Source organism: Paroedura picta, chromosome 3 (genome assembly GCF_049243985.1).
Source record: "Paroedura picta isolate Pp20150507F chromosome 3, Ppicta_v3.0, whole genome shotgun sequence".
Taxonomy (NCBI): domain Eukaryota; kingdom Metazoa; phylum Chordata; class Lepidosauria; order Squamata; family Gekkonidae; genus Paroedura; species Paroedura picta.
Genome location: NC_135371.1, coordinates 177436478 through 177450434, shown reverse-complemented (window position 1 = coordinate 177450434; position 13957 = coordinate 177436478). Strand labels below are relative to the sequence as shown.

At 49.8% G+C, this 13957-nt stretch overlaps 2 protein-coding genes across 6 annotated transcripts in view; both read right to left on the bottom strand.

Annotated features, from left to right (window-relative positions):
- Positions 1-12862, bottom strand: part of MCOLN1 (mucolipin TRP cation channel 1) — a 28890-nt gene extending 16028 nt beyond the window's left edge. The window contains exons 1-7 of the mRNA XM_077329999.1: positions 12619-12862; positions 11944-12018; positions 3472-3568; positions 2980-3197; positions 1010-1177; positions 756-912; positions 189-303 (exon numbers count right to left, since the gene is read on the bottom strand). Of these exons, the coding sequence (XP_077186114.1) occupies positions 189-303; positions 756-912; positions 1010-1177; positions 2980-3197; positions 3472-3475 (662 nt within the window). The 5' untranslated portion in view covers positions 3476-3568; positions 11944-12018; positions 12619-12862. The remainder of the gene's footprint in view (positions 1-188; positions 304-755; positions 913-1009; positions 1178-2979; positions 3198-3471; positions 3569-11943; positions 12019-12618) is intronic.
- Positions 12863-12989: 127 nt separating this feature from the next.
- CYP4F22 (cytochrome P450 family 4 subfamily F member 22) overlaps positions 12990-13957 on the bottom strand; it is a 49712-nt gene continuing 48744 nt past the window's right edge. For all 5 annotated transcript variants that reach the window (XM_077329998.1, XM_077329995.1, XM_077329997.1 and 2 more), the window contains one exon: positions 12990-13239. In XM_077329998.1, the coding sequence (XP_077186113.1) occupies positions 13062-13239 (178 nt within the window). In that variant the 3' untranslated portion in view covers positions 12990-13061. The remainder of the gene's footprint in view (positions 13240-13957) is intronic.

Genomic DNA, 13957 nt, shown 5'->3' with positions numbered 1-13957 from the left:
CATCCAAGAAAAGTGTGTATCCAACCTTTGCTTGAAGACTGCCAGTGAGGGGGAGCTCACCAATTCCTTAGGCAGCCTATTCCACTGCTGAACTATTACGAATGATTTCCACCATTACGAATGATTGCATGCTGCACCCTGCCTATCCTTCATGCTTAACATCCATCAAGGGCAATACAGGACTATACTTGTAAAACTTGAGTGTAAAATTCCTGTAGCTGTAGCCTGGCTCTCCGTGGGTTGGAAAATTTCCCGCAGGGTCTGGCGAAATGATCTTTTCTGGGGGATTCACCCCCACACACTCTACAAGGAAAGGAAACAGTGCTTAAGAACAAGCTCCAGACCCTCCACCCCCCCACCCCACACACAGAGTTTTTGTGTCAAAAGTAACTCTATGGTATCGGTCCCTATTAAGTTGCATTTTCTCCATCCTCTCTTTCTCCTACAACGCAACACACAGAAAACAGCATTCCCAAAACAGAACCCCCCCACACAAAATAGTGTAGCCTCAACTTCCATGAGTCCATTTTTCAAATCAACCTAAAACTGCTCTGAAACAGGAGTGCAGTTTAGCAAGGTAGAGGCAGGAGGACTGTATAGCACCACACCATATCTATATCATGGCTGCCTTTCCTTTAAAACACAGAGACCCAGATTGGATGCAAACAAAGGAAGGCCCCACTCCCACTGCCCACCCCCACCCCCCACGCATGAGACACTTGAGGCCACACAGAAGAAAGAAGCCTCCTCCTCACCAGTGACAATCTTGGGGTCAATGTTGAAGGTGTCATTGGCTGGATCAATCCTCCCTTTGCGATAGTACTGCTGGCAGAGCATGAGAGCTGATTGGTTGGCACCGGCTGCACGCACATAGGCATAGCGTCCTATTGTTTCATTTGGAATAGCCAAGTACTGAGGAGAAAGTTGCCATCAGTAAGTTGGGTTTTCCCCAGCAGTCCCATGGCACGGTTCCATCATTTCCACAGCAACACACCTGTGCCCTTCTCACCTTGTCCACCACATAGAAGATATGATTGTAAACATCTGCCTGTGTATAGACAGCGTAAGTGTCCTCTGATCCCTCTGCGTAGTCCTTCAGGAAGAGATGCTTGAAGGTGATGGTGTTCTCCTCTTTGAAAGTCACCACCATCTGGTTACTGAGCCCAAAGAGAATGAGCTGTGGGAAGGGAAACCAGTCAGATTAGAACTCCCCCCCCCCAACGGTCTTCACACAATTCTGCTGCTTCTTTGCAGTCGCTGGCTGCTCTCCTGAAATGTGCTGCCAGGGGTGCATGGGGGTTCTTTGCCTTTGCCCTCCTGAGGCAACGGCTCCTGCTGATAGATCTTAGGGAAACCAGCCTGTGTCTTCTCTGAGCGGGAGCGCCTGCCCCACCACCAACCCAACCGCCGCTTTCCCCCTCTTATGGACCCTGGGGCACCCCGGCTGCTACACCGTCCCTCCCTCTTGCCTGACATGGAAGCCGTGCCGCCTCCAGCCAACTCTGAGGCATGCCAGCAGGCCAAGAAAAGCCCAGTGGCCCTAGCCTAAACAGCAAACAGGGGAAAGCCAGAGGGGAACGCCAGGGAGAGGGAAGGGCCCCCTAGAATTACAGCTCCAGATTAAAGAGATCAGTTCCCCTAAAGAAAATTGATGCTTTGAAGGGTACTCTCTGGTAATGTAATTGGGGATGCTAGTCTCCAGGTTGGACCTGGGGATACCATGCTCCCATTTGCCACCACAACCCCCCCCCCACAAAATACCCCTTCATCCCCATGCCCTTGTATGTAGGACAACCCTCCCCTTCCTCTTCCCACCATCAAGCTTTAGTGCCCATTGTATTCCTGGATACAATGGGCTTTACCCCTAGTCCCTTTATAAAAAGGCCATCCTGAATCCTTTGGTTCTGCACATTATGCAAGAGAATGAAAGCACGACAACCTTCAGGATTTCCTCTGGCAGGCCCCTTACACAACAAGATGGGAATAATGACAGGAGATGCAAGTCAACTGGCGGTAGCCAATCTTACATATCTGCAGGGTGATGCTCTCTGACAGCTTTGCTCAGGGAGCAAAAATGTCAGAGTAGTTCAGCAGTGGAATAGGCTGCCTAAGGAGGTGGTGAGCTCCCCCTCACTGGCAGTCTTCAAGCAAAGGTTGGATGCACACTTTTCTTGGATGCTTTAGGATGCTTTGGGCTGATCCTGCGTTGAGCAGGGGGTTGTACTAGATGTCCTGTATGGTCCCTTCCAACTCTATGATTCTATGATTCTGAGTTTTTGCAAGGACCAAACAGAGAAGAGAACGATGATAGCTGCCTGGGGGCTTGAGAAAGGAAATGACAGTGAGACAGATGATACAGAGAGCTTTTCCTGTCTCTCTCATAATACTAGAACTTGATGGTTTGAAGGGAGAAGGGATAATACTAGAACTTGTTGAGGTTGATGGGCAATAGGTATAAGACAGACAATAGGAAACTTCTCAACAATGAGTAATTAAATTGCCAAATTAACTTCTGGAGGATGCAGTGATCACCACAGGCTTTAAAAGGTGGATTAGACAAATTCTAGCCAGGTACCAGCATATTCAGAGACAGTAAACCTCTGAAATCCAGGTGCTCTGAAGCAGCATCAAAGGAAGGCCCTGGCCTCTATGCTGTTGGCCCTGGTGAGCTACTCCATGAGACAGGATGATGGATTAGATGGACCACAGGTCCGATCCAACAGGGCTCCTTAAGTACTATTTCACACAACAAGTAACTGACAGGTGGAACACCCTGCAATAAAAAGTGGTGACAGTCACTACCTGAGATTGATTTTAAAACGGGTTGGCAAAACCTACAAAGAATAGGTACATCTTTGGCTGTGACAGCAAAATGAGACCACTAAGTTCAGAGGTGTCAGAAATGTACAATCAAACAACATATATTCAAGTTACACCTAGAGCAAGCCCTGCTGGGGTTTTCAACCCACGCCTACTTACCTGGATGGTAACAATTAGTATCTTGACCAGCTGAAGAACCAACTTAAAAGGCTTACGGCCTTTGGCACGAAACTTGTCGCAGGGGCTCATAAAGTAATATTTAAGGCGCCTGCGAAGGTCCTCCTCTTCTGGCTGCAGTGAAGCAGCACTGAGGCTCATCTTGTCTTCCCCATCTTGGGACCCATAGCTGTTCACAGGGGTAAGCAACTTCTGCGTCTCTGAAAATACATAAATAAACAGAGAGCATCACCAACCCTGTTTCATGATGAAAGAATGTAACTCCCCCCCCCCCCCCAAAAAAGCAATTTTTGTATTAAGTGGCACCATTCAGAGGCCTTCTGAATCGGCCAGTTTTTCAACACCTTAAACTCCTGGGGAGCATTAAGCAAGTATTCTTAACATAAGCCTTCTTGCGCCCTTTCCCAGAATCAGACAAACAACTAAAAACTTTACAGTTTTCAAAGCACACAGAGGGTCTTATTTCTTTCTTACCCATCCTGCAGTTTTAGAGCCCGCAGCCCTCAGGAAGATCAGCCACTAAGCAGTGCTTCTTGGGCTCTGTTGAGGCATACAGTTGGACAGTGAACACCTAAGCAGACACACACAAAAACATGTGTTCATGCCTTTGGAGAGAGAATGCCAAACCATAACCATACTGAACAGCCAGTCACAGAAACTGCGGTCACTCTGACTACGAGCAAACTGTGATCAGGCAAACCTAGACTTACCACATAAAGATTAGTTTCACTGCTTACATGATGCAAAGCAAGACAAAACTGCTGCCATCCAATCCCTTGGAGAAGGGGTATGGAGAGGGATTAAAAAAACATTACCAAGGAACAGTTTTCAGTGAGGCAGCCTAACCCTTCCTGCATGCCAGATCAAGGAGGAAATTCCCCACAGGGCCTAAATTGAAGTAACAAAGTTCAGCACAGAAAACAGAAATCTCCCTTCAATATATCACCAAGCAGCAGACTCCCATCCCAGTTCAAACAAAATTCTCTAAAGCTGTGATAGAATGAGAGTGCTCAAACCTTGTTAAATTTAGGAATCATCATCTGTTCCACTTACCATATATACTCGCATATAAGCCCACCAGCATATAAGCCGAGGCACCTAATTACACCATAAAATCTGGGCAAACTTACTGACTCGCATATAAGCCGAGCGTGGAAATGCTCCATCATCACAGGCTCTCCCATCCAGCCCCCCCCCCAACAAATACAGAAAAGTCAAGAGGGCTTACAATTGGCTTTCCTTTCTCTCTTGATGCCAGACACCTTGAGAGAGCTCTGACAGAACTGTTCTGGCAGGAGAACCAAACAGTGCCCCCCAGGCCAGCAAACCAGAGCAGAACAATAGTACCCAAAGTTGGCAACCTACTACAACAAGTACAACAGCTACCAAACTAGGAAATGGGCAACTCTAACTACAACTGCAGTGCCCCTCCGGAACAAAACACTGAAAGAAAGAACTGTAAAACTGAACAATGAAAGAAAATACTGTAAAAATCAACTTTAAAAGAAACACAACGCCAAGAAGAAAAGGCAAGCAATGTTGCCCCTCAGATAAAAGAACACTAGGAGAAAGAAACAGTAAATCCCAAAGCACCCCTAAAGCCTACCCCACCCCACCCACAGAAACCAAAAGAATAGTTTGGAAGAAGTGATTAAGAAGAGGAAGAAGTGAAGGCAGGGAGTCCTTCCTTCTCATGAGGTGGCCAAAGTATTTGAGTTTCATCTTCAGGATCTGGCCTTCTAAGGAGCAGTCAGGGCTGATCTCTTCTAGGACTGACTGGTTTGTTCGCCTTGCAGTCCAAGGGACTCGCAAGAGTCTTCTCCAGCACCAGACTTCAAAAGCCTCAATTCTTTGACACTCGGCATTCCTTATGGTCCAACTTTCACAGCCATACATTAAAACTGGGAACAAGGTTCTTAGATATCTTAAATGACTACACATTAGAAGAGATGGTCAAAGAACCAACCAGGATTTAACTATGACTGAGGCTAGGCTGTAGACAGGGGTAGTAAGATTGGGTTCTCCCCTGTCTTTGTGTACTGGATACCCCCTCCCCCAGGGCCAAGATCGCCCCCCTGGTCTAACACCGCCTGGTGATACCTACTTAAGGTGTTGAGGGGTCAGTAGAGGATAAATTTGTTGCTGCCATCTATTGTATAAGTTATGTCAGCAGGATGATATAGCCGGTAGTGTGGAGATATTGTATTTTTATTGCTTTGTTCTATTGTAAACTGCAACAAGCCAGGTGGTCTGAGAGTGGTGCTATAAAAGTTAATAATAAACAATTAATAAATAAAAATAAAATCAAATAAATAACTCTGAGCAGGACTCAAGAAGGAAGTGAGATGGCTAGAGCAAGTGTAGAGGAAGACGTGCAACGAAGCAGCAAGGACATCTCATCACAGGTTTATGGTGTATGAGATGACGGTGAAGGTGGCAAAGCGTGACTGCTCTGCCACGGAAATCACGCCTGTTTAGGGTAATTAGGGTTTTCACCACCCTTGAGGAAGGGTCCCAAAACATTGGTCAATTGGACTTGCACTGTGAGCTATTAGGGAGCTATTTTGCAGACAAGTCTTGTTACACTGCCAGGACCTGCTTGCCATGATTGATACAGAATGTGAACTGGAAGCTCCATGGCCATCGCAGGAGTTAGTGTTTGATGGCTTTGGTTGGCTCTCATTAGCCGGTGGACAAATTGCTGGGGTCACTGAGGGCGACCACTTGTCCCTTAGATCCCTGCCAGTCTTGGTTGCTCAAGTTGGGCGATCAGCAGATAGGAAACCCTTTGAGGCAGATTGTTAGCCTCTCCCTATCATCGGGTGAGTTCCCTGAGGGGCTTAAGGAGGCAGTGGTACGCCCTCTCTTGAAAAAAAATTGCTGGACCCGTGGGACCCTGCCAACTACCACCCGGTTTCACATCTTGCATTTCTGGGAAAGGTAGTTTAACAGGCCGGAGCAGACCAGCTCCTGGCATTTTGGGAGGAAACTTCGGCCCTAGATTCATACCAGGACCATGGGATAGGCTTCCTTGAGGAAGGTCTACTAGCACCTGATGGACTGCACTTATCGAAGTTGGGGAAGAATGTATTTGGCAGGAACCTGGGGAGATTCATCAGGAGAGCTTTAAACTGAAGCCACAAGGGGAAGGAGACGTTCGGCATAGGGAGTGTAAGGAAGGAGACCGATCGGGGGCAGCCCAACCGGCAAGGCCAGCTCATAGGGAACCAAAAGTAAAAGGATTCAGATGCCTTTATACTAACACCCGAAGCATGGACAATAAGAAGAGCTGGAACTTCTCAAGCTGATGGAAAGGTATGATCTAGTGGGCATCACAGAAACTTGGTGGAATGATTCTCATGACTGGAATGTAATAGTGGATGGATATGAACTGTTCAGAAAAAACAGAATAGATCGAAGAGGTGGAGGAGTGGCACTGTATGTGAGGAAAGGGCTTACCTGTCAGAAAAATTATAGTGAAGGAGAGCATATCTACAGTGGAAAGCATCTGGGTGAAAATAAGCGAGGGGAAAACAAACAGTATGGTGGTTGGTGTCTGCTACCGACCGCTTGACCAACGAAAGGATGTGGATGCTGCACTTTGTGAGCAGCTTGAGAAAATATCCAAGCGGCAGGACCTTGTCATCATGGGTGACTTCAATTTCCCAGATGTGTGCTGGGAAACAAACTCTGCATAGCGTCCTCAGTAACGCAACTTTCTGACCTGCCTGGCAATTTCATTTATCAAATGGTAGATGAACCCACAAGAGATTCAGCCATACTGGACTTAATACTGACCAACAGGCAAGAGTTGGTGGATGAGGTGAAGGAGGTGGGGACCCTAGGGGGAAGTGACCATGTCCTCATAGAATTCCTTTTGAGATGGGGAGCCAAGGAAGCTTGTAGCCAGACGCAGATGTTGGATTTTCGTAGGGCAAACTTTAATAAACTCAGAGACATGATGAGTGTCATACCATGGACAAGAATGCTGGAAGGGAAGGCAGCATGTGAAGGGTGGGCGCTACTCAAACAAGAGCTATTGCATGCTCAAACAATGTCTAAACAATGTCTAGACGAAAACACTGCAGGAGCTCTAAGAAGCCTATTTGGATGAACAGAGAACTTCAAGAGGAACTAAGAAAGAAATGGTAGATGTTCAGGAAATGGAGGGAAAGACAAAGCTCTAAAGAAGAGTACCTACAGGTTACTAGGCATTGTAGATCAATCATCAGAAAGGCCAAAGCTGAGAGTGAGCTAAGATTGGCTAAGGAAGCCCACTGTAACAAGAAAAGATTTTTCAGTTATGTGAGGAGCAAACAAAGTAAAGGAGGCAATAGGCCCACTGTTGGGTGCGGATGGACAAACTCTAACGAAAGATGCAGAGAAAGCAGAAAGGCTTAGTGCCTATTTTACATCTGTTTTTTCCCACAGGTCAAAGTGTTTAGGCACATCTAGAGATGGACGTAGCCAAAGGATAGTGTCTGGGTGGCAGGTTAACATGGATAGAGAGGTTGTCGAGAGGCATTTAGCTGCATTGGATAAGTTCAAATCCCCTGATCTGGATGAAATGCACCCGAGAGTACTCAAAGAACTTTCCGGAGAACTTGCACAGCCCTTGTCCATCATCTTCGGAACCTCTTTAAGGACTGGAGATGTCCCGGAGGACTGGAAAAGAGCAAACGTTATTCCGATCTTCAAAAAAGGGCGGAAGGATGACCCGGGAAACTACAGACCAGTGAGTCTGACCTCTGTTCTGGGGAAGATAATGGAGCAGATATTAAAGGGAGCGATCTGCAAACATCTGGAGGACAATTTGGTGATCCAAGGAAGTCAGCATGGATTTGTCTCCAACAGGTCCTGCCAGACTAACCTAGTTTTCTTTTTTGACCAAGTAACAGGTTTGCTGGATTGGGGAAATTCGGTTGATGTCGTTTACTTGGATTTTAGTAAAGCTTTTGACAATGTTCCCCATGATGTTCTGTTGTCAATGGTGTTTCATCAGACTGGAGAGAGGTGAGTAGCGGGGTACCTCAGGGCTCGGTGCTCGGCCCGGTACTTTCTAACATATTTATTAATGATCTAGATGAGGGGGTGGAGGGACTACTCATCAAGTTTGCAGATCACACCAAATTGGGAGGACTGGCAAATACTCCGGAATATAGAGACAGAATTCAACGAGATCTGAACACAATGGAAAAATGGGCAAATGAGAACAAGATGCAATTTAATAAAGATAAGTGTAAAGTTCTGCATCTGGGTCAGAAAAATGAAAAGCATGCCTACTGGATGGGGGATATGCTTCTAGGTAGCACTGTGTGTGAACGAGACCTTGGGGTACTTGTGGATTGTAAACTAAACATGAGCAGGCAGTGTGTTGTTATTGTTGTTATGTGCGAAGTCGTGTCTGACCCATCGCTACCCCATGGACAATGATCCTCCAGGCCTTCCTGTCCTCTACCATTCCCTGGAGTCCTTTTAAGTTTGCACCTACTGCTTCAGTGACTCCATCCATCCACCTCATTCTCCGTCGTCCCCTTCTTCTTTTGCTCTCGATCACTCCCAGCATTAGGCTCTTCTCCAGGGAGTCCTTCTTATGAGGTGACCAAAGTATTTGAGTTTCATCTTCAGGATCTGGCCTTCTAAAGAGCAGTCAGGGCTGATCTCCTCTAAAACTGACCGGTTTGTTCGCCTTGCAGTCCAAGGGACTCGCAAGAGTCTTCTCCAGCACCAGAGTTCAAAAGCCTCAATTCTTTGATGCTCGGCCTTCCTTATGGTCCAACTTTCGCAGCCATACATTGCAACTGGGAATACCATAGCCTTGACTAAACGCACTTTTGTTGGCAGGGTGATGTCTCTGCTTTTTAGGATGCTGTCTAGATTTGCCATAGCTTTCCTCCCTAGGAGCAAGCGTCTTTTAATTTCTTTGCTGCAGTCCCCATCTGCAGTGATCTTGGAGCCCAGGCAGTGTGATGCAGCGGTAAAAAAGGCAAATGCCATTTTGGTCTGTATCAACAGGGGCATCACATCAAAATCACAAGATGTCATAGTCCCATTGTATACGGCACTGGTCAGACCACACCTGGAGTACTGTGTGCAGTTCTGGAGGCCTCACTTCAAGAAGGACGTCGATAAAATTGAAAGGGTACAGAGGAGAGCGACGAAGATGATCTGGGGCCAAGGGACCAAGCCCTATGAAGATAGGTTGAGGGACTTGGGAATGTTCAGCCTGGAGAAAAGGAGGTTGAGAGGGGACATGATAGCCCTCTTTAAGTATTTGAAAGGTTGTCACTTGGAGGAGGGCAGGATGCTGTTTCTGCTGGCTGCAGAGGAGAGGACACGCAGTAATGGGTTTAAACTTCAAGTACAACGATATAGGCTAGATATCAGGAAAAAGTTTTTCACAGTCAGAGTAGTTCAGCAGTGGAATAGGCTGCCTAAGGAGGTGGTGAGCTCCCCCTCACTGGAAGTCTTCAAACAAAGGTTGGATACACACTTTTCTTGGATACTTTAGGATGCTTAGGGCTGATCCTGCGTTGAGCAGGGGGTTGGACTAGATGGCCTGTATGGCCCCTTCCAACTCATTGATTCTATGATTCAGTCTGGCTTTCGTCCTGGCCACGGAGTAGACTGCGCTGGTGGTTCTGATGGATGATATCCGGTGCCAACTGGACCCGGGTGATTTAGCCATCCTTGTATTTTTAGATCTGTTGGCTGCATTTGATGTGGTCGATCATGAGTTGTTGGTTCACCGCCTCCCCGGGGATGGAATTATGGGCACTGCACTGAAATGGCTTGTCTCCTTTCTTCGGAACTGGACTCAAAGGGTTGCCGTGCGGGAGGAGTTGTCTAGCCCCTTTGGGCTCCGATTTGGAGTACCATGGGAGGGAGATACTCTCACCCACACTTTTTAACATTTACACATGCCCTCTAGCCCAGTTGGTCAGGGGTGTCACCAATATGCAGATGACATTCAGCTCTACCTTCTAACACAGGGGTCATCAGCCCCCGGTCCACGGCCCGGTGGCGGGCCGCAAAGGCCACGGTACCGGGCCACCGCCAGCCACGCCTGCCTTCCCCCGCCGACAGCAAGAAGGAAGAGGCAGGCGCAGCCGCCGGCATGGCGGTGACGCAAACGCGCATGTGCGCTGTTGCCGTGCATGCGTTAGCGCCCCTAGTGGCGAAAACATGCACGCGCAGTTGCCGCGCATGTGCGTGAGCACCACCTGGTGGCGAAAACACACATGCGCGGCAATTGCGCGTGCGCGTTTTCGCAGCACCCGGGCCGTCGGCTCTTCCCTCACTCCGGAGGTGGTCCCTGACCTGAGAAAGGTTGGGGACCGCTATTCTAACTGTATTTTTCCATCTTTGCCAAGCACAGCTACTAGCACCTTACCTGTCCACAGTGATACATGCAACAGTCACTTCCAGATTAGACTTCTGTAACTTGCTCTATGCAGGTTTACCCTTTTCTTTGACCTGGAAACTGGAACTGGTACAAAATGCAGCCATAAGAGTCCTTACTCGGTCATCTTGGGAGGGCCCATATTCAGCTGGTGCTGTGTCAACTGCATCGGTTACCAGTTTGCTACCGGATTGAGTTCAGGGTTTTGGTTCTGACCTTTAAGACTGTACATGGCCTTGGTCCTACCTGAGGGACCACTTATCTGCTTATGCTCCCTCAGAGCTCTTCGCTCTGTGTGTGTGTGTGTGTGGGGGGGGGGGAGAACCAGAATTATCAACTGTGGGTCCCGCCCTAGTTATGTGTTGAGATCAACCCCCCCCCCCCCAGGTTTATACCATCTGGGGACACAGTACTGATCCCGAGGCTAGAACAGCAGAGCTGGGACTAAGATTTAGTTAAGTCTATGCCACAATTTATTGCTTACTGGGGTATTTATTGTGATTATATGAGCCTCTTGTGGCGCAGAGTGGTAAGGCAGCCATCTGAAAGCTTTGCCCATGAGGCTGGGAGTTCAATCCCAGCAGCCGGCTCAAGGTTGACTCAGCCTTCCATCCTTCCGAGGTCGGTAAAATGAGTACCCAGCTTGCTGGGGGGTAAACGGTAATGACTGGGGAAGGCACTGGCAAACCACCCTGTATTGAGTCTGCCATGAAAACGCTTGAGGGCGTCACCCTAAGGGTCAGACATGACCTGGTGCTTGCACAGGGGATACCTTTACCTTTATTGTGATTATATTGGTTTTATATTGTAAACCGCAATTGCCATTAGTGGCGGGATATAAATGGAAGTATAAATAAATAAATAAGATTGGACACAAGACATATTGTGCCAAGCTCAGCAATCTCATCGATGGAAAGTGGCCCCAAAACTATCACACAAAAGAAGTGCACCTGGCCTTGATCCCAGCCATGGCCTTTTTGGTTCTGGCCCCATCCGGGTGGAATGAGCAATATCACCCATACTGTTTAGACCTTACTCATTTGTTTGCCTACAGTGTTCACTTGTGCTCATATGACACCACAGCCCCATTCTCGGCTTGCGCAAGGCCCAGAGCCCCGCGCCTCTCACCGGGGAGGGAGCGAGGGAGGGAAGGAGGGGGCAGGAAGAGGCAGCAAGGCCACTGTTCTTTTACCTTACTTGATACAAAAAGAAATTCTTCTTTCTTAGGGAATTGTTTCACACCCCTGACAAAATGGGTTGTATCCCAAAAAAGTCTTTTTGCAATTTCTGTATTTAACTTTTTCTTGTCACTAGCAATACCTCCGAACATCCCAGTGTTGCAGCTCATGGATAAAGATCAATATCTCTCACTCTCTTTTCTCTCTTTGGTCTCTCCAGGGTTGGAAGAGGCATGCCTTTCCCCTTCGTGTGACACTGCTTGGCAACTGAACCAGACAGGACTAATATCTGCTTATCTAAAGTAGGCTTTCCTTTTGATGCACATGTAAGATAAGGAAATTTCAGTCACATGGCATGCAACTCACGTGTTCTTCACGGATGATCTGATCACAAATGTTAAGCAGCATGCCTGTGTTTCCTGGATGCTATCCCATGATTTCCTGACAAAAGGAGCACGCAAAGAGATTAATTTTTCCACACGCACACTGTGTGTTCTGTGCTGAAGTGCATGGACACTAAATGTTCTAGGCACAGCAAGGAAAAGGAGGGGAGGAATGAGGATTTGCCATCCTTGGTGGCCGGGCATTACATGTGTGCAAAAGTTGTCAGACTCCCCAGTGGACTCCGAAGTAGGATTTCATCTCCTTCCTTCCCCCCTAAGCAAGAAAAGGTGAGTGGGGGCTGCATAGGGGCACAGGCTGGAACTGGGAGGCAAGGAAGTCCCCTGGCGCCCACCCCCCGGGAAATACAGACGCTTGGGAGTGGGGGGGGGGCGGGCATTTCTCCCCCACCCTTAGGAAGGCCGCCTCGCTCCCGCTCCCGCCCCGGGGAGGAAATGGGGCCGCAGCAGAGAGGCATCCCCAGCGGGCAGCTTCGCCCTGCAGCCCCTCCCTCCCTCCCTCCCCACTTCCACCATCGCCGCCGCCCCTCAAGGCCCGGCCAGGCCAGGGCAGCGGAGAGCGAGCGGGACGCGCCTCCCGTAGCAGCAGCAGCAGCCCCAGACTCGGCCTGCGCAAGGCCCAGAGCCCCGCGCCTCTCACCGGGGAGGGAGCGAGGGAGGGGCGGGGAGGAGGCGGCAAGGCCGGCAGCAGACCCCCGGCCGAGAGGCGTCCTTTCTCTCTCGCTCTTCCGGCTGCCGGACCGGAAGGGGCGTGGTCCCGAGGCGGGGACGCCCTAGAAGCCCCGCTCTTCCGGCCGACACGCGCTTCTGTCCCACCCGCCCCCGCAGGAGCGTCATCCTGGCGCGGGGGCGGGCTCTCCTCCGCCGGAAGTGAGCCCTCCGCGGCTGCTTGAGGCTTTTATGCTGAGCCTTGCAGGGTCGCGCCCCCCCCCCGGCCCGCCCGCCCGCGCCCCCGCCCCCCCCCCCCCGGCCAGGCCCAAGCCGTGAAGGACGCGTGAAGCCGGACACGGGGAGAGCTAAAGGGATTTATTGCGACGCCGCCGCCGCTGCAGATCCATTGTCGACGGGGCAGAGGAGCCCGGGTCACGCTGCCGCGCGCAGGGGCTCCACCCGCAGCCAGAGGCCGTTCTCTGCGCGCAGGATTAGTTCTGGCTTCCGCCGCACCGAGTGGCTCTGATCTAGTCCCAGTCTGAATCGCAGGAGAGTCAGCGCCAGCGCCACCTTCAGCTCCGACATGGCAAAGTTCTGCCCGATGCAGTTCCTGCAAGGATGAGAGAGGCCCGCTCAGTGACAGGCAGGGAGGGAGAGAGAGGGCTGGCTGGCGCTTCTTCCCTGTCACTTGTGCCTCTGGGAGGAGAGGCACCGTGTGCTGCTCATGATTCCCAAAGGAAAGCAGTGCCTGGACGCCAGAGGCTCCCACGCAGGAGCAGCCAATGCAGGAGACCCCTTCCCCCCGCCCCCCCCCCCCCATGCTCACCGTGGTCTAAGAAAGGCCTAGAACAGCCTTTCTTAACCTTTTTACTGCTCAGGAACCCCTGCAATATTCTGCAGGCTTTGAGAAACTCCAGAAGTGTAGCCAATAGGCCACACCCCCAGAAGTCACATGTCACCAGAAGTTGCATCACCCGGACACCAAAGGGAGCCTGCAGAAACAGAGCCAGGAGAGGCTCCGTGGCCCCCATACCCACCCCAGTGACAGAAACGGTCGAGGAAGGAAGGACTATGCCACTCCGTCACCCCCAACCCTCCCCCCAAGCTAAAGAAATGGTTGGAGCAGGCCTGTGTTATCCCGTCTCCTGCCACTGGACTCCAGTCACTACCACGTGCAGTAAGCCTTAGCCAGCAAGGATTTCTATGGCCAGGGCCTCTCCGCATCCCATCCAGGCTTGTCATTGGCCATTTCAAAGGGGGGCAAAATAACCATGTATGGCCATATTACCCAGTACATTAAAAAAAAATATACCAAGTTAATTAACGCC